The following is a 24338-nucleotide window of genomic DNA, read 5'->3' as shown; positions in this document are numbered from 1 at the left end:
CATCAAACATTAAAAGCTTCCCTAAACAGGGCTGCCTTCAGATGTCTTCTAAAAGTCTGGTAGTTTTTCTCTTTGACACCTGGTGGGAGGGTGTTACACAGGGCGGGCACCACTACCGAGAAGGCCCTCTGCCTGGTTCCCTGTAACTTGGCTTCTCGCAGGGAGGGAACCACCAGAAGGCCCTCGGCGCTGGACCTCAGTGTCCGGGCAGAACAATAGAACAATGGGGGTGGAGACGCTCCTTCAGGTATACTGGGCCGAGGCCGTTTAGGGCGTTAAAGGTCAGCACCAACACCTTAAATTGTGCTTGGAAACGTACTGGGAACCAGTGTAGGTCTTTCAAGACTGGTGTTATGTGGTCTCGGCAGCCGCTCCCAGTCACCAGTCTAGCTGCCGCATTCTGTTCCTTATGCAGCTCTTAGTTTGAAAAAGCTTCCCTAACTCAGACCTCAAGGGTAGAATCTGGTTCTCGGGGGTGCTTCCAAGTTTTGCTACTGGAGACTGTTTTAACTGATGGCACTACTGGTTACTCTTGTGTCCCCTGCATGTCAGGTGTGTGTGCATGCAGGGGACCCAACTAGGACTCCTTCCCATTCTTTAGGCCTTCTTTGCCTCTGGCACTAACTTGGCCTCTTTGGACAGCCAACAGAAATGAGTGGCTTTCAGCTGCACTGGAAATCAGGGTGGTCAGCTGTGGCTTATTCAGTTCAATTTGTTGTTGGTGCTGGTAATTCCAGGATCACCTGTGAATTCTTCCTCAGGTACTTTGCTGGATATGAGAGAAAGAGTCTGGGGCATCATGTGTTTGGTGAGAATGGCAAACTGCTTTCAGCAGTCCCTGGGTGAGATGACTTGTTTTCTCCAAAAGAAGTGGCAATGTGGGTCAAGGCCCATATTTCCTTGATTCTTATGTTGTGCCAGCATTTGTTTTTTATCTTTGACTCTTTCCTGAAACGAATGAGCTCGAAGGGATTGTCATCTCGCCGTTGCTGAGCATGTAAACAAGCCCTCTGCATTCTGCTTGAGTAGCAGTCTGAACGGATTGGGGCTTATTCATGGGCTTTATATTTGCTGCTTCCAAACTATTGTGACAGCAGAGGCCTCTCTCTGTGTTGCACTGGATTTTGAAAGCTGAAAAGGTTATTGCTGGCTTAAGGGGGTATTTACATAGAACTACGTTAGCATTTTAATACAGGCCTTGGAGTTTTGTACCTTCGTTCAGTTTTGCCTTTTCATCGTGGCCATGGCAGATGCAGGCATTGTTGTAGTGCTTGTTTACCTGCCACTCACCCAATCAAAGGGAACTGAGTAGTTGAAATATCTCCTCTGATAAGAATTTGCCAGGTGGATGAAGATATACCTCTTTGCTTGCTCTTACTAGATTGGTTTACCTCTCTGGTGGTGTGTAGATGAGCTGATAGTAAAGATCACTGAAACACTAAAAAAAGAGAAAGAAGGAAGGAAGGAAGAACTACATTTTTGCCCTGTTCACACATCACAGTAAACCATGGTCTTTGGTAAGCTACAGTTTACTGTGAAGGAACAGCATGATGGTGCATGCTGCTCAACTATGCCCGCTTTGGTCCTCCCTTTTCCAACCTGAGTTGTTTAGAGTTGCATGTAAATCAGTACTTGTGGTTACCAAGGTTTGTTCTTTGCTTATGGTTCGTTTGGGAGGATTGCACATAATGGAAAGCCAGCTGCTCTGGGGTTTATTTCTGAGCTTGGGACTTGGGAGAAGCAAAGAGGGTGTGACTGCATGCTGCCTGTTCCCTGTAAGCCATAGTTTATTTCAGACCATGGCTTACTGTGATGTGTGAACAAGACCAAATTACCACTGTTTAGTTACTGCCTCCCTGACAACAGTGAGCATGCGGAATGCAGTTTCTCATTCTGATGATGCAATTCCTTTCTGAGATTTCCATCTTCTCTGCTTTGCCTTGTAGCAAAGGTTGCCTGCCCTACATTGGCCTCTGCAGTTTCTTGCTGGCTTGGCATCTGTGCTCAGGACCACTCTGCAGCCCTGTGCTCTCTGCTGCTTATGCAATTGCCTCGCTTCTCGTCCTATGGGCTTCTGATGCTGTTAAGCTGCCATTTAGAACGGCAGCAGCTGAAAAGGGCTTCTAACAAGCTGGCCGTGTGTTTGGGTCGTAGAGAGTTTTATTTACTACGCATTAGAATTTTCTTCTTCTCACACTGAGACTTAAAGAGCTGAAGTTGTCACAGGGTGGACAATGCTTGGAATTGCCTTTTTCACGGTGAAATAATTGAGGAGGCAGCACAGAGAGCAGTAAAATGGTTCTGTGACATTCTCTAGTTGTGTAACCTTCTGAAACAAGGGGCAGTTCAGATGCCTCTTGCTCAAAACTGTAAGATAAGGGCCGCAAGCACATGTTTGCTGTGTCTGATTTCTGCTGTGATCTAGCTATGCAGCAATACAGGGGGCTTCTGAAGAACTTCTGCTTTTCAGAGACCCCAGTTAGCAATTAGATTTTAACAGGAGTCATGTTTTCAACAAGGACTGAAAGATCAGTACCACTGACTCTGCTTGCTGACCTATATGCATTTAAATACACCCTCCCCTCTGGTATAAACCATGGTGGGGCCCTCCCCTTATACTGCTTGGATTTCTCCCCCAAACGACTGCCAGCTTCAGACAGATTTTTCAATGGACAGCATCAGAGGTAGAAATATTTAAATTCCTTCTCCACATATTCCCTCTGGTTTTTATTAATATTACACAATAGTAAACACACACACACACACACACACACACAGAGAGAGAGAGAGAGAGAGAGAGAGAGAGAGTGTTAAATAGAACTTTGCACCTAACATGAAGTTGCATTAAACATCACTGTAGTTTGGCCCTGACTTCTAATTCTCCAGAAATGTGTTAACTTCATACATGTTGTTTCTAGTGGTGGTGTTAATTATCCTACTTTTCCTCTAAGGAGCTCAAGGTAGCATACATAGTTCTCTTCCTCCCCATTTTATCCCACAACAATCCTATGATGTAGGTTGGGTTGAGAGTAAGTGACAGGCTCAAGGTCACCCAGTGAGCTTCATGTCTAAGTGGGAATTTGAACCCTGGTCTCCCAGCCCCAGTACTAAGAACTGCACCATTTTGACTCTTCTAAATTATTTTGTCTTCTGTTGTCACCCAGAGATTTAGTTGTTCTTAAAGCTTTATCCCACAAATTTATTGGTGAATCAAATACAGGTTATAGGTCTGTATGACTACGTACTTTTTAAAAAAACCCAAACACCTCCAAGTCTCCAAAACCAGTGCTCTTCACAATACCACAAGCTATTTTACCTCCTGATAATAAAACCAAAGTGAGTTTTTAGCAGCTGCTGTCTCTTGAAACAGTAAGGATGTGTTAAAGCACTGGGGGGGGGGGAGTCTCTGGTATGTGATGTTGTGATCTCGATACTGGAGTGAGAAGCTTGGACATGAAGACGGGATGTCATGCTGTACTCTTTGTACCTGAAGGGATATTGCGTCTCTCTAACACAAGGATGGATTCTCTGTAATTGGTTTTGAAGTGGTTTGCCTGTCCGCCCCCCCCCCCGAGCTGCTTACCACAGTCATCGTGATGACCCTTCTCTACTCCTGGTGAGTGTGAAGTTGAGCATGAAGGGGAGAAAGCATCTGCTCCAGGTTGGATCTGGGAAGGTGGTTGGGGATTCTTCCCCCTCAGTCACCTTCAACAAAGTCCCCCATGGTATTCTTGTGGAGAAGCTGGGAAATGTGGACTGATGAGGTATCTGTTAGGTGAATTTGTAGGTGGTTGACTGACAGAACCCAAAGAGTGCTCACTAACAGTTCCTTGTTATCCTGGAAAAAAGTGACAAGTGGGTGGCACAGGACCTGTTGTTCAACATCTTTATAGACTACTTGGACAAAGGAATTGAGGGATGTTGTATTCTGCCTTGGTCAGAGCACACTTGCAGTACAGTGGTACCTGGGGTTAAGAACTTAATTTGTTCTGGAGGTCCATTCTTAAACTGAAACTGTTCTTAACCTGAAGCACCACTTTAGCTAATGGGGCCTCCTGCTGCTGTCACACCGCCGCCACGCGATTTCTGTTCTTATCCTGAAGCAAAGTTCTTAACCCGAGGTACTATTTCCTGGGTTAGTGGAGTCTGTAACCTGAAGCGTCTGTAACCCGAGGTACCACTGTACTGTGTCCAGTTCTGGGCGCTATAATTTAAGAAGGATATTGACAAGCTGCAATGTGTGCAGAGGAAGGCAACCAAGGTGATCAAGGGTCTGGAAACTAAGCCTCATGAGCTACAGTTGAGGGAACGGGGTTTGTTTAGCCTTCATAAAGAACTGTCACATGGAAGATGGAACAGACTTCTTTTCTCTCCTGCTCCAGAGGCTAGCACTTGAACCAATGGCTTCAAGTTACAGAAAAGGAGATTCTGACTAAACATCAGGAATAACTTTCTGAAAGTAAGAGCTGTTCAACAGTGGAAAAGATTCCCACAAGAGGTGGTGAACTCTCCTTCTTTGGAGTTTTTAAGGCAGAGGTTGGATGGTCATCTGTTATGTATGATCTAGTTGAGATTTCTGCATTGTGGGAAGTTTGAGCTAGATACCCCTTGGGGTCCCAACATTACAGTTATATGATTCTATTATTGTATATATGATTCTATTATTATTGATTCTATTATTATTCTATTATTGGTCAGATGTGTCACAAGAAGGCCTCTCCTCCTCCCAGAGGGGTGAGGTTGTGAGCGGGAGCAGCTTCCCGCAGGGGCAGGGAGGCATGCTCAGCTCCCTGCTCCTGATTGCTTCTGCTGCCGCGGCCAAGCCTTCCAGCTGACCAATGGGGCCAGCTGGTGGGTGGGGCTAGCCGCATTTAAGCAGCCACGGCAGCGCTCAGTTCCCAGTCTGTTCCTGCTTTCTTCGGATCTCCCGCCCTCCCTCTTAGGTCAACTTCTTTTGCGTATTGACCTTGTTATGGACTTTGGTTGGTTGCCTTGGTTGCCCAAGGGGCCTGGTAGGGCTTTTTTATCCATTTGGCAAATTGGCACCAGCCTCTTGGTTTTTTCGCCTACCTCGTAGCAATTCGTCACAACTTTCTGGTGTTGGTGGTTAGGCACTGGAATATGTGTGCTGTGTTGGATTGAGTATGGGCCATACCCCTCCTCTTTTGGGTATTCCGTTGAAGGAATCCGGCGGCTGTGGATCCTGTCCGATGCCCTGCTGGTGGCTAGAGCCATGGCACGACCCCCAGTAATGTCATGGGGGAGCTTCCAGTTGTATTTGCATCAACAAGCTCCTCCCATTGGTTGTTAACCCTGATATGACTCCCGTGGAGTCTTGTATTGCCGTTTCATCCAATGCCAATATTGGTCACATGCTGTAACCAATAAAAGTTGTGGCCTAATTTTGCCCATTAACCTAAAATAATGTCTCTTTGTGTCTTCTTATACTCCTATGCGGGTGGCGGGTCCTCGACTCACAACTGATGGTTGTTGTCCGGGTTTGGTTAAAGGCTGGGCACAGACGGACAAATGGCAAGTGGCTTGGGGTAAATACCACTTGGAGTGTGCAATGCCCAGTGCCTGCTTCTCACTCTACCTTGATTGTCTAGTGCCATTTCCAGATGATATACAGGAAGACTTGTGTGAATCTTTATGGCTTAGAAACGTATGCTGGGATGGTGCAATAGAATTTTCCATGCCAGATCAGTTGACCCTCATGGGGAGGGCACAAGTGCCACATTGTGTTGGCTGTGAAGTATTGATGAGGCAGGGGCAATGCAGAGAGAAACAATAAAGGGGAGGAGCTTTTCTCTCCCATGACAACGGCTGGGCCTCCTTAGAGTTCTTCCTCTGCCAATGTTTTGGGCTACAACTCCCATTAGACCCTGACAGTATGTCTATATGAGAGAGTAGTTCCAAATTTCCAGGGGAAGACTGATCTAGTTTAAGTCTCTTGCCTTGGTACTGAAGAAGTGGTCATAGTTTCATCTGCTAAGGAAGATTAATTTGGAGGTGCTATTTATTTCCTCCTCTCAGTTGACTTGTTTGGCTGCCTGGATGCTTCTGAACAGTTTATGCTTGAAAGCTGTTATTTTCATGTGGAAAAAGCTGTTTGTTCAGCATACATCTAGCCAAGAAAGGACTGTTATTGTGTGGGTGTCTTTAAAATCGACCCAAAGGAAAATGGAAACTGGGTATCATGTTTTGAAGTGCTGACAACTAGTGTATATTTTAGAAAGCAATGCTTTGTATGGGCTTTTTCTGCTTCTGGAAAATGATTTAATAAAATGAAGTATTAATAAAATAAAATGAGCATGTTGACAATAGATCTGTGGAGTCATTTTCCAGCTACAGAAACATCAGTGTCTTGGTGGAAATATTAGGGAGAGGCATAAAGATAGACTTGGAATGAAAGAAAGTTTAATTGGCTTCCCACACAGTGTTTATCTGCAGCCCCATGAAAATGGGTGAGTGCATTGTCCCAGGAGCCAGGCTGACATGGCTAGGGAACCCACTTGCCTCTTACATGTGGCTCCCAGAATGTTGCCCATCAGGAAATGTGGCCCTCTGGCTCAAAAAGTTTCCCCGTGCCCTGATTTAAACTGATGTATTCTGAAGGTGGCCCCAAAGAAGGTGACAGTATGAATCATAACAAATTCTTAAGCATATGAGCCAATAAAAGTACATTTAAACCAATCACATTGCAAGATCTGGCAGCAGACAGAGGGGCAGATCCCCCTGTCCAACCAACCAAGATCCAAAAACACCTCCCAAAAATAGATGCATTCTTAAATGGCGGCAACCCTCAAAAATCCTCACTGCCACTGAGAGAGCACCAAATTGATCACGCAGCTTGAGGCATGGCCACAGTGAAGGTGCTCTTCTACGTTCTCACCAAAGGTGTCTCTGGCACTGTTGAAACATGCAGTAGAGCCTCCCTGGCTGATCTTGAAGGACGAGCAGGCTCAAGGAGGAGATGGTGGGCCGGTATGTATCCTGGCTCTATCTAAGCCCTTTAGCATCATTGGGGGGGGGGGTTACCCCACCTACTACCTCTGGAAGCCTTCCTGGTGATGCCAAAGGGGGCACTGATCTTTGGGGATGCTGAACACTATAAATTTAATCAGACTAACTTGATTCTTGGCTAATTTGTCATGGATTTGATATCAGTAGCTGGAGCATCTGGGATGAAACTCTTCAAACATCCTTGTTCTTCTTGCTACTGCCAGGAGATGAAATGTTGCTACGCTGATTGTACTCAAATGCTGTTCTTTTGTGTGCAGTTACCTTTGCTATTAAGTTGCTGTTTTGTTGTTGCCATTAATTTTTATTTATTTAATTTCTATACCGCCCTTCCTCTGAGGATCACAGGGCAGTTTAAAAAATAAAAACACAGAAATGCACAACATAGTAACAAACAACCCTTCCCCCGCCACAGTATTAAGAAATTGTTCTTGCAGCTGGTGATTTTGTGATGCAGTGCTATTCTCTTTGCTGTAAGCAGCTTAGAGCGCGGGTGCTTTTCTGTGTGTGGAAAGGCAGCATACAAAAATAAAGTGATGAGTAATGATGACAAAGGCAGCAACACATCGTATGGAGTGCAGCTTCCTGCTTTGTGTCACTGTGGCAGGAGCTGCCTAAGACAGGGGTTGGGGGAAGATAGATTATTTCTTGTTTTAATTTGTTTACCACTTGATTGTAATAAACCTTGTTGTTGTTTCTTAAGGCTTTGACTCATTGTATTTTTACAGGTTGCCACATCCCTTCCTGGCAACATTTGCCAAATCTGCCTTCCTTTCCTCCATGCCATGGCACTTGCTCCCTTCTTCCCTTCCCTGAACTGTGTATATTGTTGAGCCTGTAGATAGGCCTGACCTGAAGTTGGGGATTGGGGTATGTTAGTCTATAGTTCCATTCCACCTTTAGAACAGATGCGTGGATTGTTGTATGTCATATGTCTGTTTACTTCCAGCACAGTCTGCTGGGAGCTTCCGTTGTATATTGCTTTTGCTATGCTGCTGTTTGCTTGGACACAAAGGGAAGCAGACATGTTTTTCCTTTGTTCCTGATGCTGAATTGTTGTTGTCATTTAGTCGTGTCTGACTCTTTGTGACCCCCTGGACCAGAGCACTCCAGGCACTCCTGTCTTCCACTGCCTCCCGCAGTTTGGTCAAACTCATGCTGGTAGCTTTGAGAACACTGTCCCACCATCTCGTCCTCTGTCGTCTCCTTCTCCTTGTGTCCTCCATCTTTCCCAACATCAGGGTCTTCTCCAGGGAGTTTTCTCTTCTCATGAGGTGGCCAAAGTATTGGAGCCTCAGCTTCAGGATCTGTCCTTCCAGTGAGCACTCAGGGCTGATTTCCTTCAGAATGGATAGGTTTGATCTTCTTGCAGTCCATGGGACTCTCAAGAGTCTCCTCCAGCACCATAATTCAAAAACATCAATTCTTTGGCGATCAGCCTTCTTTATGGTCCAGCTCTCACTTCCATACATCACTACTGGGAAAACCATAGCTTTAACTATACGGACCTTTGTTAGCAAGGTGATGTCTCTGCTTTTTAAGATGCTGTCTAGGTTTGTCATTGCTTTTCTCCCAAGTGATGCTGAATAAACGCCTATAAATACGCTTACATATGCTTCTGTCCGCCACTTCTGTTGTGAAAAGTTATTCACTCTGCTGATTAGAGCGTGCTCAGTCTCTGAAGGCTTTTGAGGCTCAAGTCACTGATAGATGCTGTTCCGAGAACCGGAGTTCGCCCAGCTGCCTGCCAGTGGGTGGAGCCAGCTGGGGGCCTGCCAAATGCCCCCATCTCCCCAGACACATCCCAACAGGGTAGTGGTGGCTGACGTCAGAGAGGCGTTGCAGTTCCTAGCAGGAAGCAGAGTTCGGGGGTCCTGCTCTCTCATGAATGGTTGCAGGTTTCTCAAATGCCTGTCCCCTTCTTCCTTTCAGCTTTCGAATTGTTCCTGGGAGGCTGGGCTTGATGCAAAAATCTTCATTGAAATGTAGGCTGGGGTTATGCCGTGAGCTAGATTTCGTTAGTGTATCGTGCCTCTTTCCCCTCAAAATTTGTATGTCTTGACCACTCAGTTTCTGCGTTTGATCTGAATAATGTCTAACTAACGCTCCGAGGTGGCCTTGACACTGAATGTAGATGACATTAGCATCTGGGTGTTTTTCTTTGTAGTTGAGTGTAGTAAGCCTTGCTACATACTTGGCAGGATTGAGAGTAGACAAGGATTATGAACAGTGAGAGTATGTAGGCTTCTGGGGCCTCTTCTGAAGTGTTGTGTTCACCTCTGGTACAGCCACATCTGAAACAGCTGTGGTGCAGTGGTGCATCTCTTGTGGTGAGTCTCTGGCTGGCTGTGGTGATTTGAACTGGTGGTTTCTATTAGTCTGCACATGACAACAGCTCTTCAGTAAGTAGTTCTTATTTCAGTTGGAGGAGATGTGTAGCGGGAGCTGTAAGGCAAGTGTGGGCGTTCCTGCCTGTTGGCACTTTGAGAAGGTAGCTTCCATCCAGGATAGGCTGTAGGTCCCTTAAGAGTACTTAGGAAGCAACCTCGTTACAGAGCCAAACCATTTGTCTGTCTAGCTCAATAACATCTAGCAGTGCCTCCCCCAGGTTTTAGCGCTACCTGGAGATATCAGGGATTGAACCTGGGATTTTATGTGTGCAAGGTAGATGCTCTGCCACTGAACTATGGTCCTTCCCTTAGCTGTAGAACCTCCATGTTGTGAGCTATAGATGAAAGTGGAAGTGGTACCATTGTGTTGCCCTGGGGAGGTTGATATGCATGGAAATCCTCCATAGAATTGGAGAATAGAGTTGGAAGGGGCCTCAAGTATCATCTAGCCCAGTGTTTCCTAACCTTGGGCCTCCAGCTGTTTTTGGACTACAACTCCCATCATCCCTAGCTAGCAAGACCAGTGCTCAGGGATGATGGGAATTGTAGTTCAAAAACAGCTGGAGGCCCAAGGTTGGGAAACACTGATCTAGCCCAACCACCTGCAATGCAGGCATTACAGTTAAAGAATCCCTAACAGATGACCACCCAACCAGTGTTTATACTGTAAATCTCCAAGGAAGGAGAGTTCACCACCTTCCAAGGGAGCCAATTTCACTGTCAAACAGCTCTTAACACCAGAAAGTTCTTCCTAATGTTTTGTCGGAATCTCCTTGTAATTTGAATCCATTGGTTCAGGGCATATAATCTGGAGCACCATGGATTAAGCTATCCGCTAACCTGGATAAAAGGCTGGTATTGGCAGATTTGAGGATGTCCGGTTTTGGTTTTCTTTATTGCTGCTCAAAACAATGGAAAAAGCAATGGGAAGATGCTCAATAAAATCTCCTGGGCGGCTCGTCAGGGGGAAAGAAAACTCTGGCAGAGATTGTGAGTTACCAACTTAATGGCATATGGACCTCGTTTAGTGCCCTTCAGATGTAGTTAGACTATGTCCCACAACCTCTCACCATTGATCTCCCCTTTCCTGGGGCTGATAGGAGGTGCAGTTCAAACATTTGGAGGGCATCAGGTTGGGGAAGGCTCGTATAAACAAGACTACTGTACTGGGTTCTTGGTTCTTGCTGAGAGATGATGCTTCCATCACCTCTTGTGCAGCAGATTGTTATAAACATGGTGCACTGTAGGAATGTTGATTGATTGTGGTTTGGCTGTAAAAGTTGTGGCTTGTGGAGTGAAATTAATCAGCGTCCTTTCACTGTGTTGTATGAGTTTTGTTCTGAGGTACTGTAATATCAACCAGAGAAGTGCTAGGGGTTATTCTGCTGTGGAAGACCAAGCTTTTCCTCTATGTGTAGAAATCAGTTGCTGTCTGCTCCTTTCATAGATCAGCAGTGAAGCTGAGAAAGGAGGAATGCTTGTTCAAGACCACCCAGTGAGTCCCTGGCAGAACCTTCCAAGTCAATGATGCCTGAGGTCCTGTCCATCTGTCCTTTACCGTACACCAGCCTCCCCTAACCTGATGCCCTCCAGATGTTTTGATTAAGAATTTTGCCCTTCAGACTTTCTCTCTCTCCCTCTCCTTCTCCCCCCCTCTCTCTCCTGGCATGGTTTTGTGATTCAATTGCAGGGACTGTGCAGAACTGCCCACCTTCAGAGGATGCTACCCATTGCATCGCCGCATGAGTCATTGTTTTAGATGTTCAGGACTTCCAGGAGGCACACCCAGAACAGTGACTCATGCAGAAATAATATGGGGCAAACTACACTGAACAGAGGTGGATTCTTGCCTTCACATGCTCTAAAAACAATTCCTCTCCAGTATGAGAGTTCCTTCAGTTTTAATTCAAGGATGAAAGTTATCTTGGTTGCCTAGATAGCCATATCTCCTTCCAGAGAGCTTGGATTGATTTTCTGCATTTCTCTCCAGGGTCAGGGCTGCTTAGTTTCAACAGCAAAATTACTTGCCCTCAGATTTCAGACAGTCCTCTAAAATTGCTAGCTGAACTTTTGCACATCTTGTTTCTGCAGGTGGGTTTGCTATTGTTTTTCTGGTGAGAACCAGCAATGGAATGAAATGTGCCCTCAAACGAATGTATGTCAACAATGAACACGACCTACAAGTCTGCAAATGGGAAATTCAGATCATGGTAAGCCAGTGCAGGACTCAAAACTCTGGGAGTTCTTTCAGAATGTTTTGGATAGATACTACTGCATGGATTGGAAAGTTGGGCCTTCCTGTTTGACAGATCTAGGAGGGAAAGAAAACCACTCCGGTTAGCACTGCTACAAAGCCAGCTGTTGTTTTAAAAACGTAACTGCTTCTTTAAACTGAGTAACTTGAGTGAGGGTGGGAAGTTCAGGGGTCAGAGCTTGGCCAGGATATTCTAGAAATACAGAACAACCAAAAATCATGTAGCAGAAGTGAATTTGAATTTGAAAAGTTGTTGGATACCCAGAGAATGAGGAGAAGCAAAGTAAAAGGAAGAGAGTGATAAGTGTCACTGGCATAATATGTGCAGGTAGCTTAATTCTGTTTCGAAGTTTGTTTACTTAGATGTAGATTTTTCTGGTTGTGACTTGCAGTGAACAGTACCTCTTCTCTTACTTTTTCCAGAGGGACCTTGTGGGACACAAGAACATTGTTGGATATATTGACTCCAGTATAAACTCTGTGAGCAGCGGGGATGTCTGGGAAGTCTTGATCCTCATGGATTTTTGCCGAGGTGTGTACTAGTTCAATGGGGCCATGTTTACAAACCTGTATGGTATGACTCCTGTTCTCAGAAGGCCTGCACGATGTCCAGATATTCAAAGGTTTGTCTAGATCAGAGTGCTGTTCAAATGCAAGAAGGTGCAATGGAAAAAGATTCTTGCCTTAAAAATAAGTTCACAAACAATACTAGTCCACAAGATTTACCCCACCTCTGGCAACTAGGCAAGCAGTCATTACCAAGCCATGCTTAGAAGAGAACCTTGGAGGCTCATCACAACTCACTTCAAAGGAACAAGCAAGCTCTGTAAAGTTGCTGGATTATTTTCCAGCTCAGATTGAAATAGGGATTTGGAGAATAATTTTTAGCCCTTCCCTATGCACTGTGTTAAGGGACGCAGGTGGCGCTGTGGGTTAAAGCCTCAGCGCCTAGGACTTGCTGATCGAAAGGTCGGCGGTTCGAATCCCTGCGGCGGGGTGTGCTCCCGCTGCTCGGTCCCAGCGCCTGCCAACCTAGCAGTTCGAAAGCACCTCCGGGTGCAAGTAGATAAATAGGGACCGCTTACCAGCGGGAAGGTAAACGGCGTTTCCGTGTGCGGCTCTGGCTCTGGCTCTGGCCAGAGCAGCGATGTCACGCTGGCCACGTGACCCGGAAGTGTCTCCGGACAGCGCTGGCCCCTGGCCTCTTGAGTGAGATGGGCGCACAACCCCAGAGTCTGTCAAGACTGGCCCGTACGGGCAGGGGTACCTTTACCTTTACCTTTATGCACTGTGTTAGAGCTATGTTGCCCCATTATGTTACGTAGGAGGAAAGTCACGACTGCAGGCATAACCCTGCATAGGGTGCTGGGATTTTGGGCAAAGCTTTTGGGGCATGTGGCTGAAACCTCTTGAGGCACCAAACGTTTCTTAGAAGCAGCTGTATTCATTTGCAGAGATGGGAGCATTCACACTCCCTCTGCACTTAGAGGGAGGTCCGTAGCTCAGCAATAGAGCATTTCCTGTGTGTGCAAAAAAAGCCCTAGGTTCAATCCTGGCACCACCAGATAGGGTTGAGAAAAGAATCCTGGAGAACCCCTGCCAGTCAGCGTAGGCAGCAATGAGCTAGGTGAACCCTTGCTCTTACTTAGGATAAGGCAGTGGCTCTTCGTTCCATAAACTCACCCCCAGTGATCCTACCCTGCAAAAAGCATTATTCAGAATAGCAGTTTGCATGACCCGCTAAGGAAAATGACACAATCAAATTCAAAACAGCACACTTATTCAAAATCCAATTCAAGCATTTCATTTAGTTAATTCAAAATAGATGAATCTGATCCGGTGATACTAGGTATTGCCTAAAAAAGATTTTTATGCATAAAACATTTATATATAACTACTTACTAAACAGGGACGCGGGTGGCACTGTGGGTAAAACCTCAGCGCCTAGGACTTGCCGATCGCATGGTCGGCGGTTCGAATCCCCGAGGCGGGGTGAGCTCCCATCGTTCGGTCCCAGCTCCTGCCCACCTAGCAGTTCGAAAGCACCCCTAAGTGCAAGTAGATAAATAGGTACCGCTTTATAGCAGGAAGGTAAACGGCATTTCCGTGTGCTGCGCTGGTGCTGGCTCGCCAGAGCAGCTTCGTCACGCTGGCCCCATGACCCAGAAGTGTCTCCGGACAGCGCTGGCCCCCCTTAAGTGAGATGGGCGCACAACCCTAGAGTCAGACACGACTGGCCCGTACGGGCAGGGGTACCTTTACCTTTACCTAGCCAGTTATTAGGGACGTGGGTGCCGCTGTGGTGTAAACCACTGAGCCTTGGGCTTGCTGATCAGAAGGTTGGTGCTTCATATCCCTGCGATGGGGTGAGCTCCCGTTGTTCGGTCCCAGCTCCTGCCAACCTAGCAGTTCAAAAGCACGTTAAAGTGCAAGTAGATAAATAGGTACCACTCTAGTGGGAAGGTAAACGGCGTTTTCATGCACTGCTCTGGTTTCGCCAGAAGCGACTTAGTCATGCTGGCCACATGACTCAGAAAAACTGTCTGCGGACAAATGTCAGCTCCCTCGGCCTATAGAGCGAGATGAGTGCCGCAACCCCAGAGTCGTTTGTGACTGGACTTATCTGTCAGGGGTCCTTTACCTTTTTTTACCCAGTTATTGGCATATTGTGACAACTCAGAATTGTAAATACAAGCAAGCGTGACCAAAGGAAATAGATTTGAAAAATATAAGAGTAGTATAACTTTCGATGGGACGCAGGTGGCGCTGTGGGTTAAAGCCTCAGCGCCTAGGACTTGCCGATCGAAAGGTCGGCGGTTCAAATCCCTGCGGCGGGGTGCGCTCCCGCTGCTCGGTCCCAGCGCCTGCCAACCTAGCAGTTCGAAAGTACCTCCGGGTGCAAGTAGATAAATAGGGACCGCTTACCAGCGGGAAGGTAAACGGCGTTTCCGTGTGCGGCTCTGGCTCGCCAGAGCAGCGATGTCACGCTGGCCACGTGACCCGGAAGTGTCTCCGGACAGCGCTGGCCCCTGGCCTCTTAAGTGAGATGGGCGCACAACCCCAGAGTCTGTCAAGACTGGCCCGTACGGGCAGGGGTACCTTTACCTTTACCTTTACCTTTATAACTTTCGATACGAAATGAATGTGTCTTGCTCTAGGCTCATTGTCAGTTGTACATAAGTGAGCAACATGTTTGAAGGAGCCCATCTCTAGTGCCTCCTGCCACCCCCTTTCTTCTTAGCCCGCCCCCCAGTGGGTGGTACCACCCAGTTTGGGAACCACTGGCACAGGGCACCTTCTGATACCCTGTGCCAACATGCTGCCATGTTTCCTTGCCTGCCCTGTGGTTAGCAAAGCCTCTTAGAAAGCTGTGTCTCACCACTGATCTTGGCTCTCCCTCTCTCTTACTCTGCCTTTGCTCTTTCCAGGAGGCCAAGTGGTGAACCTCATGAATCAGCGCTTGCAGACAGGCTTCACGGAAAGCGAAGTCCTGCAGATCTTCTGTGACACCTGCGAAGCCGTGGCCAGGCTGCACCAGTGCAAATCGCCCATCGTCCACAGGGATTTGAAGGTAACTCACAGTGTCCTTGTAGAGATGCTTGGTGTGTGGATAGTATTCTGGTGCCCAGAGACTCTCCTCGATATTAAAGCAGTGATAAGTCCTCATGAGTGGGTGTGTTACAGGCAGTTTCTTTTCACTACCTTGCTGATATTGGAAAACAAGAGTTTTGTGCACAGGTATCACTCACATTAGGGGACGCGGGTGGCGCTGTGGGTTAAACCACAGAGCCTAGGACTTGCTGATCGGAAGGTTGGCGGTTCGAATCCCCGTGACGGGGTGAGCTCCCGTTGCTCGGTCCCTGCTCCTGCCAACCTAGCAGTTCAAAAGCTCGTCAAAAGTGCAAGTAGATAAATAGGTACCGCTCCGGCAGGAAGGTAAATGGTGTTTCTGTGCACTGCTCTGGTTCGCCAGAAGTGCCTTAGTCATGCTGGCCCCATGACCCGGAAGCTGTACGCCGGCTCCCTCGGCCAGTAAAGCGAGATGAGCGCCGCAACCCCAGAGTCGGTCACGTCTGGACCTAATGGTCAGGGGTCCCTTTACCTTTACCTGTCACTCACGTTTGAGCTGTTAGGTTTTTTGCACCACCAGTTTCTGACTAACCTTGAGCTGTCGTCAGTGGGCAGTTGGTGGAACCCCACTTGGCAGGTATTGTCTTGCCTCTCACTGACTGCTTATAGCAGCCATCCCCAACCTGGTGCTCCCCAGATGTTTTGGGGGCGCGTGTTTGACTTTATCACATTTATTACACAGTGTTTAAGGCTCTCTTCCAAGTTGTGTGAGTGCTCAAAGTAATCAACACTGCAATTACAGAAAAGTGGAATCAGGGGATCATAATCTCTTTCAAGGCATTTAAGTGATGTCAAGGGTTCTGCTTATCTGAGTTTCTTAGTGAAATATATTTGTTTCTCTTAAGGCAAGGCCAGAGAATCTGGTGCCATTCCAGATGTTCCCATCATCCTGCTCATTCACCTTGTTGGCTGGGTCTGATGTGATTGTAATCCAAAATATATGGAGGGACACAGGTTTCCTGCCTTTACTCTTGGGAAATGATTTCTCAAAATCAGAATTTCTCAAAATCAGAATTTTTCAAAATCAGAATTTCTCAAAATTACCACTAAGCAAATGAGGAGTACCCAAGATGAATTTAGAAACAATCATTTATTACTATGAATGTGTTGAATAGTTGCTGTTGTGTGCCTTGGCATCAGTTCCATTTATTGTTTTTAGGAAGAGGGGATTTGTAGCTTTGTGAGAACATAAAAATAAATGCTGGAACATCTGTAGAACATTACGGAGGTAATCCTTTGTGTGCAGTGGGATATGTAGGGAGTGACAGTTGCAGTGCTCTGCCAGAATCTTACACCCACTGTAAAATTCCTAAATAGTCCACAGCAGCCTTTCCCAACCTGAGGCCATCCAGATGTTTTGGATTACAGCTCCCATCAGACGCAGCCAGCACCACTGTATGGTGGAAGCATGGGGGAGAGGGCTGATGGAAGCTGTATTTCAAAACCTTTGGAGGGCCCCAGGTTGGGGAAGGCTGGTCTATGAAGTATCAGGTGACCGTCTCCATGGGCGATATCTCAGTCACCACGTGAAAAGTCTTCAGGGAGGAAAACCAAGTAGGGGATTGTGGCTTTCAGAAGTCAGGGGCACTTTCCACAGTTGCCACCACTGCTCCCAAGTTCTCGTTTCCAGTTCCTGCTGGTGGAAAGAGAAATGTTTATGCAAAGGAATTATGTTTCTCCTTTATCCTGGTATGCACACCTTTTCTTTCCAGGTGGAAAATATCCTCCTGCACGATCGTGGCCATTATGTGCTGTGTGACTTTGGAAGTGCCACCAACAAATTCCAGAACCCTCAGCTTGAAGGAGTGAATGCAGTGGAGGAAGAAATCAAGAAGTGAGTGAGGGATGGTTTAGTGGGCCTCTCCTGTGTCTGGCTGGGGCTCCTGCATGAAAAGCATCATAGCTGGTTGACTGTGCAAAAGAGAGAAAAAGAACAGCCTGTTTCTGTGCTTTTGGAACATTTGTTTAAATCTTAATTATTGTGGTTTCAAAACTAGAAGAGGGTTGTTAATTAGCTGGGCTGCTGCTAACCTTTACCCTGACACTTGAGGTGGTATGTTTTTAGGACCCACCTTATTTTTTATGATTGTAAGTTGTTTTCAATGATTTTAACTATTGTTTTTAATGCTATAACCCACCTTAGGGTGAAGGGCAGAAAACAAACGAATTATAAATTTATTGGCTTTCAACAGCAGCCTCTTTTTGTGGTAGTCTGGGATGCGATCTTGAAATCTCTTTTTTTCTGAGTGCCCTGAGCTGCTGTCAGTTCTAGATCTAGAAATCATTCAAGGAAGAGTAAACGTTGATGTGAGTTGTAGAGGAAACACCACATAGTTTATAAAACCATTTTGACTTATCCGGCTACCCTGTGAGTTTTGGTTTCCTTGTAGGTACACCACACTATCCTACAGAGCACCAGAAATGGTCAATCTCTATAGCGGCAAGCTGATTACTACAAAAGCTGACATCTGGGTATGTAGAAGGTTCTGTGAAGTTACTTGCTTACATGTGCCTTGCTAGAAATTGTACTGGCAAATCTCTTGCCCTGGTTGCCCGTCCTTCCCTGTGGTCTTCTGTCCGCCATGATTCCCATCCCTTAGACCTGCCCCTTCACTCAGTAATAATAATAATAATAATAATTTATTATTTATACCCCACCCATCTGGCTGGGCCTCCCCAGCCACTCAAAAATACAGTAAAATATCACACGTTAAAAACTTCCCTAAACAGGGCTGCCTTAAGATGTCTTCTGAATGTCAGGTAGTTGTTTATCGCTTTGACATCTGCTGGAAGGGCGTTCCACAGGGCGGGCGCCACTGCCGAGAAGGCCCTCTGCCTGGTTCCCTGTAGCTTTGCTTCTCACAATGAGGGAACCGCCAGAAGGCCCTTGGCGCTGGACCTCAGCGTCCGGGCAGAATGATGGGGGTGGAGACGCTCCTTCAGGTATACTGGACCGAGGTCGTTTAGGGCTTCAATGGTGATCCTGCACGTTTTGCCACTGAGGCAAAGCAAGAAAGTGCCACCCCTTCCCCACCAATGCTACCCTTACACTCTGCTGCCTTCTTCTCCCTCACCCATAACAATGGCAATCAGGAAAAGGGGAGTAAAAGGAGGCCATTGGGAAGAGATGGCAGTGGCGGTGGGCAGCGGTGTTAGTGGTGTCAGCAAAGGCAGCAGGTGGCGTGTTCTTTATGGGTCTGCCACCATGCCCAACTGTCCTGTGCGTGCCACGCTGAGGCAATTGCTTCACCTTGCCTCATGGCCAGGCCATCCCTGCTTCCACTACAGCATGTCCGGCTGGAAGCTTGCAGGTCAGTCACTTTCTTGCCTTCCTCAAGGATAGGAATGGAATCAAAGTGGCTCTTTTACAACCCAAATTCCCTCCCTCTTTTGATCTGCACAAGCCTTTGACGTCTCAGGGCAGCAAACTTTCCATTCTGGGCAACCCTTTGGTTACGTGGGGTATATTTAGCAGTGCAATGAGGCATACTTAGCAGCATGTTTTATTAATGTGGTTTTATATATACATTTGTTTTTAAATATTTAATTAGCAGTGAATTTACATTGCAATTTGGATTTGTTCTTGTGCCCTGGTCCCCCCCCCCCCTTTTCATCTTTAGAAGTTGCAACCCGCCCCAGAGCCCTTGTGAATAGCATGGGGCTTAATAAATCAAAATGAGCAATTGGAGATTATTCCAAGAGGCTGCTTCCTGAGTTGCATTTCAGAAGAAAGGACTAGATGCACTAAGGGCCTGATCAGCCACTGTGCTAAAGCCAGAACTCCCAGCCCAGTAGAGATCTCAGGCCCACCACCCTGGTCTCCTCCCCACACCCCATCCAATCTATTCTTGCAGAGAAATCCAATGAGTGAACTGGACCATATTGCATTTATTTGAGTAACTTGTTTGCCTGGAAAGACTGGAGTGGGAGGAGGGCTGCCTCAGTGAGAATTGCATACTTTATCCTGTGAAACAGCTGGATTTCCCATTTTTTTTGGTTTCATTCATGAGGTTTGCTTCATCATCTGCTCCTGTAGTTAATATTCTATACAAAGTTTTAGCAGGTTTATTTCTCTTTTCCAAAGCATGTATATTCCTTGCAAAAGCATGCTGATCTGATTTAACTGCTTCCCACACCACAACAATAATAATTGCATTTTACATTGGTGGGTGGGCCAGACCCTGCCTTTTCTAAATCTCTGGGTTTCATAAATTATGACTGGGGATGATGGGAGTTGTAGTCAAAAACATCTGAAGGGCACTTGGTTGGAGATGGCTGCACTATACTTTTTTCTTTCTGTATTCACTTCCCAGTAACTAGGATGTGATCAGCATAAATTCTGCTTCTGAGCTCTTTTTACATCACTAGTGGCTTTGGAAACAAAAAAATTAATCAATTCTCATAACTGCTTAAGGCAGTCCAAGTAAAAACTACAGCCTTTTTGCATGGGCGTGGGTAGGTGGAAGTGGCATCAAATGTTATTCCTTTGTTTTCTAATTGTGCTAGAACATCCTTTCGTCAGGGTGCAAAAATAGCACTTAATTTTATTTTTTTTAATAATTGATTGTCCATTGCTCTGTTGCCATCTCTTGCCAAAAATATTTTCTTCTGTTACTGATTTTTCCAGTTCTTTGATAACTCATAGATAACTAATTATTTATGTTTTTTTTATCAATAAAAAAACCCAATAACATATAAATCTACACAAGTTAGAGAAACTGCGTTCAGAAAGCAGACTCCTGAGCATAAACAAGTCATAGCCTTCAAATAAGCAGATGGACGGAGGGGGGCATGGATGTAACATTCGTGTCTTGCAGTCATGCATTTAAAATTCCAAGATGTACTGTGCTGAGAGTTTCACCTCCATTCTTTAATCTCAAACCAAACATGTAGAGCAGGCATGGCCAAACTTGGCCCTCCAGATGTTTGGGACTACAATTCCCATCATCCCTGACTACTGGTCCTGTTAGCTAGGGATGATGGGAGTTATAACTGATGTAGAGGTTCCTTGAAGCACAATACAAGCACTTGACTGAGGGACGCCCCCCCCCCGTGAAAAGACTTTGAGATGATTCTTTACCCGCCATCATGTTTTTCTTTCAGAGACAACTTGTATCCTACTTCTATGTTCTATTTTTGCATATCTTGAATACTGCTTTTCACTTCTTTAAAAATTGACACAGAATTTAAGACCCATATTTTATGTGCAAATGCTCTTTTGAAAAACTAGACTGAATGCCTTACTCCAAAGTAGGTAACAGAGATCATTACCTGCAGAGAGTAGAAAATGATGGTTGTTGGGATTAGACTTGCTCTCCTCATCTAGGGTCCGTGGGCTGCTAGCTTCCCAGAGTTTTCTTCTTGCAAAACAGCACACACACACACACAGAGGCAGGGGCTGTTTCAAACACACCAAACAACGGTCTCTGTGCGAGGAGGAATTGGTTGCCCTTCCTTCCCGCCATCTGCTTAAGCCAGTATTCCCCAACCTGGTGCCCTCCAGATGTTTTGGACGATAACTGCATCCACCCAGGCAAGCATGGTCATTCATAGTTGTAGTCTAAAACATCTGGAGGGCACCAGGTTAGTGAACACTGGCCTAGAGAAATGCGTTGTGTAGACACTTCACACTGAGGCCTTTTTGTGATGCTTTCTTCTTTGAAAAGGAATCACACCAATGAGATGTATGTGTTTGGCCATGTGGATGGTGTGAGCTGCACAAGGGTCAGAACTTGGCCTGCAGTGTCTGGTGATTCAGAGTACTATGTTGTGGATAAATTTTTCTCCAAATTTTTTTTTATAAGCTTTGAATTGCAAATTTTGATATTACACATCTCTTCCAGTTCAGAAACAGCAATCTTGGTTCACCAGAGGCAAACTTGGAACAATTGCTAGCAGAGCCAGCAATTCCTACATTCCTAGCTTCAAATCAGGCTGGGTTTTTGCTGACCTGAAATCTGATGCAGGTCATGTCAGCAAGAGAGGTTTGTTTTCTGTTGTTGCAACTAGAATCCAGCAAGGCCTTACATGACAACGGAGGTAACCTGGTCTCCGTTCCTACAGCACACTAAAGAATTCTTCGTCTTCTTTCAGGCCATGGGCTGTTTGCTGTACAAACTCTGTTATTTTACTTTGCCATTTGGTGAGAGCCAAGTAGCAATTTGCGATGGAAACTTCACCATTCCTGACAACTCGCGCTACTCTCACGACATGCACTGCCTCATACGTGAGTATCTATTTGGGAATACAGCTCAACTCTGGTTTTGAAAAGCTAACTAACATGAAACTGCTCCTACCTCCTGCCAGGTGTTTGGGTATGGAACCCAGAATACTTCTGTTTATAAGGACAAAGGTTTTGGGCACAAGTCTAGGAGATTTATTTTGGTGCCCACTTCTGTGAACTTCATCAGATGCTCTTATATTGATGCATCTCTCCCCACACTGTTGCCTCTACCACAATTGCCATCAGTTGTAGTTGTAGATGGAAGTTGTAGCCCAAAACATCTGGAGGACACCAGTCTGGGAAATGCTAAAGGGGCAGGGGTTAACTGAATAAACAGTTTTGAGGGTCTTTGGGGGGAGTAAGTTCTGCTCCATATGTATCAAACTCAAGTCTTTCGCACCCCTGCCCTGTGATGGAAAGTAAAGGAGGGCTACTAGGAGAGTAATTATCTAATTAGAAGCTGGAGCTGTCAAGATGGGAAACTGTACCTACTCCTCCCACCTTCCCGCTCTTCCCTGCCAGGTATTTTCCCTTTATGGAGAGCTTGGAAGAGATGATACCAATGTACCAAATAGTTCCCACCTTAGAAGGTCTTCCAAGACTCCAAAGCCATTAAATAAGACCACTTTGAATCTCTTAGAGAGGAGAAGCAGGCAAGCCCACAGGTAGCTAAGGCTCCTTCTAGTAGTAGTAGACTATGGTTTGCTGTGGTGTCTGAACCAGGCTAATAAGCAGTGTGGGATGTCCTTGGGTTTTGGAACTAGGCAAGTCCCTGTGGGCTGAGTTTTCCAGCATCCATATCCTGAAAGTGATACTGAGTAAGACTTGTCTCTGTCCCTCCTATGCCATACCTAAATGCCACACCACCGAAGCCTAATAGGTCTTCTGTTTCTTAGGGTATATGCTGGAACCAGACCCTGACAAGAGACCTGAAATTTACCAGGTCTCCTATTTTGCATTCAAGCTCGCTAAGAGGGAATGTCCGGTCCAGAATGTACAGGTGAGTGATGCCTGACCCCTTTTTGCTGAAGGGGCAAAATACCATACAAAAATTCCTAAAATAATCCCACAAGTTCTTTAGTCCTCCTCTTCCTCCAGGACTATTTTTGGTCCCGCAAAAGTCACGCAGTAATTTATTGAGAGGTTGCCAGGAAGCAACAAAAGACAACACAAAAGGGAGGGAAACCACAACAATTTAGCTTAGTGTATGGGGAGGTGTGGGACGCAGGTGGCGCTGTGGGTTAAAGCCTCAGCGCCTAGGGCTTGCCGATCGAAAGGTCGGCGGTTTGAATCCCTGCGGCGGGGTGCGCTCCCGCTGCTCGGTCCCAGCGCCTGCCAACCTAGCAGTTCGAAAGCACCTCCGGGTGCAAGTAGATAAATAGGGACCGCTTACTAGCGGGAAGGTAAACGGCGTTTCCGTGTGCGGCTCTGGCTCGCCAGAGCAGCGATGTCACGCTGGCCACGTGACCCGGAAGTGTCTCCGGACAGCGCTGGCCCCTGGCCTCTTAAGTGAGATGGGCGCACAACCCCAGAGTCTGTCAAGACTGGCCCGTACGGGCAGGGGTACCTTTACCTTTACCTTTAGTGGGTGAGGGGGAGAGAGTGAGTCTGCCTCACACTCCCAAAACCCACACACCGAGGAGGCCTTGCACAGCAAACAAGGTGGGGCTTTAAAAGCTTTTTTGTGCCATGTCCACTTGGGTTATCTGGCACAAAAGAGCTTTTAAACTCTCTGCCCTGCTTGCTGGGTAGGACCCTGGAAGGCTAGGAATGCTTAGGTGAGATCTTGCAAGAACTCTGACAGCCCTGCAAGATCTTGCAAGGGCATCCCAGAACCAGTGTGCTAAGCGGGCCATGACTGGTAAGCAAGGCAGAGAGCTTAAAGCTCTATCTGTACTGGGGAACCCCAAGTGGGCCTGGTGGAAAAATGGCTTTAATGCTCTCTGCCCTGCTTGGGTTTAAGCTGCACAGTTTTAGCCAATCCTTCTTCAACCATGTTTGGTTGAAATCATACAAATTAAATGCCTTCTGTACAGCCAAAGCACGCTTTTCTCATGAACTGTAGTGAATTTGTATAGTTCTTTACTTAAGAATACGCTGGTGGTAGTAGCAGTTTTTGTCCTTTTGGTGTTACATCGCTACCGCTATTTTATTTTCAGATGTGTTTTGTTTCATATTACAGCCTTACAGTTTGAATATTTTGCATGTTAATGCATTGTGACCTGCTCTGGAATGGGCAGCCCTGTAAGGCAGGCCATAAATAAATACAGTTGACCATCATAAACATTTGCCTGACTACAATTATAGAAATAAATAGACATAATGTAATTTCTATGCTAATATTGCCAGGGTTTTGTATCTTAATTCTGTCTGGCTTGGGAATGTTAAGTGGAAAAGTCCCTGGTGCTGTTTCTCCTCTTTCATCCCAAGGATTTATTAAGTATCTTAATAAATTTTACCTACCCATGAAGTGAAGCCTAGGAGAGCTTTAGGTTTCCCCATTCAGTTTGCCTCTTGCTCTCCGTTGCCTCTGACAGCCCTCCGTCATTTTCTGCTCTGTGTGTGGGTTTCCATTTGCAGAACTCTCCGATCCCTGCCAAACTCCCGGAACCAGTGAAAGCGAGTGAAGCTGCTGCTAAGAAGAGCCAGCCAAAAGCCAGGTGAGGGTGCCTGACTCTTCCATGGACCATGGCAAAAGACTGTAAAAGGCTAGCAGTGCTGCTTAAGAGAGTTAAGCATTCTGGAGAGCTGGGGCCATTTCATACTGCTGCGCTGGAACTTGAGTTCAAAAATCAGTCAGTCATAATCACTAATAGGT

At 46.2% G+C, this 24338-nt stretch overlaps 1 protein-coding gene across 9 annotated transcripts in view; it reads left to right on the top strand.

The window, feature by feature from the left end:
* The window catches only part of AAK1 (AP2 associated kinase 1), a 114296-nt gene that overhangs the window by 33326 nt on the left and 56632 nt on the right, over positions 1-24338 (top strand). For all 9 annotated transcript variants that reach the window (XM_079987414.1, XM_079987418.1, XM_079987415.1 and 6 more), the window contains exons 3-10: positions 11505-11623; positions 12091-12199; positions 15096-15238; positions 17010-17131; positions 17688-17769; positions 21391-21523; positions 22417-22520; positions 24101-24180. In XM_079987414.1, coding sequence (XP_079843540.1) covers positions 11505-11623; positions 12091-12199; positions 15096-15238; positions 17010-17131; positions 17688-17769; positions 21391-21523; positions 22417-22520; positions 24101-24180 — 892 coding nt within the window. The remainder of the gene's footprint in view (positions 1-11504; positions 11624-12090; positions 12200-15095; positions 15239-17009; positions 17132-17687; positions 17770-21390; positions 21524-22416; positions 22521-24100; positions 24181-24338) is intronic.

This window comes from Podarcis cretensis (genome assembly GCF_951804945.1).
Source record: "Podarcis cretensis genome assembly, chromosome: 8".
NCBI classification, from domain to species: domain Eukaryota; kingdom Metazoa; phylum Chordata; class Lepidosauria; order Squamata; family Lacertidae; genus Podarcis; species Podarcis cretensis.
This window is presented reverse-complemented; position numbering and strand designations above follow the sequence as displayed.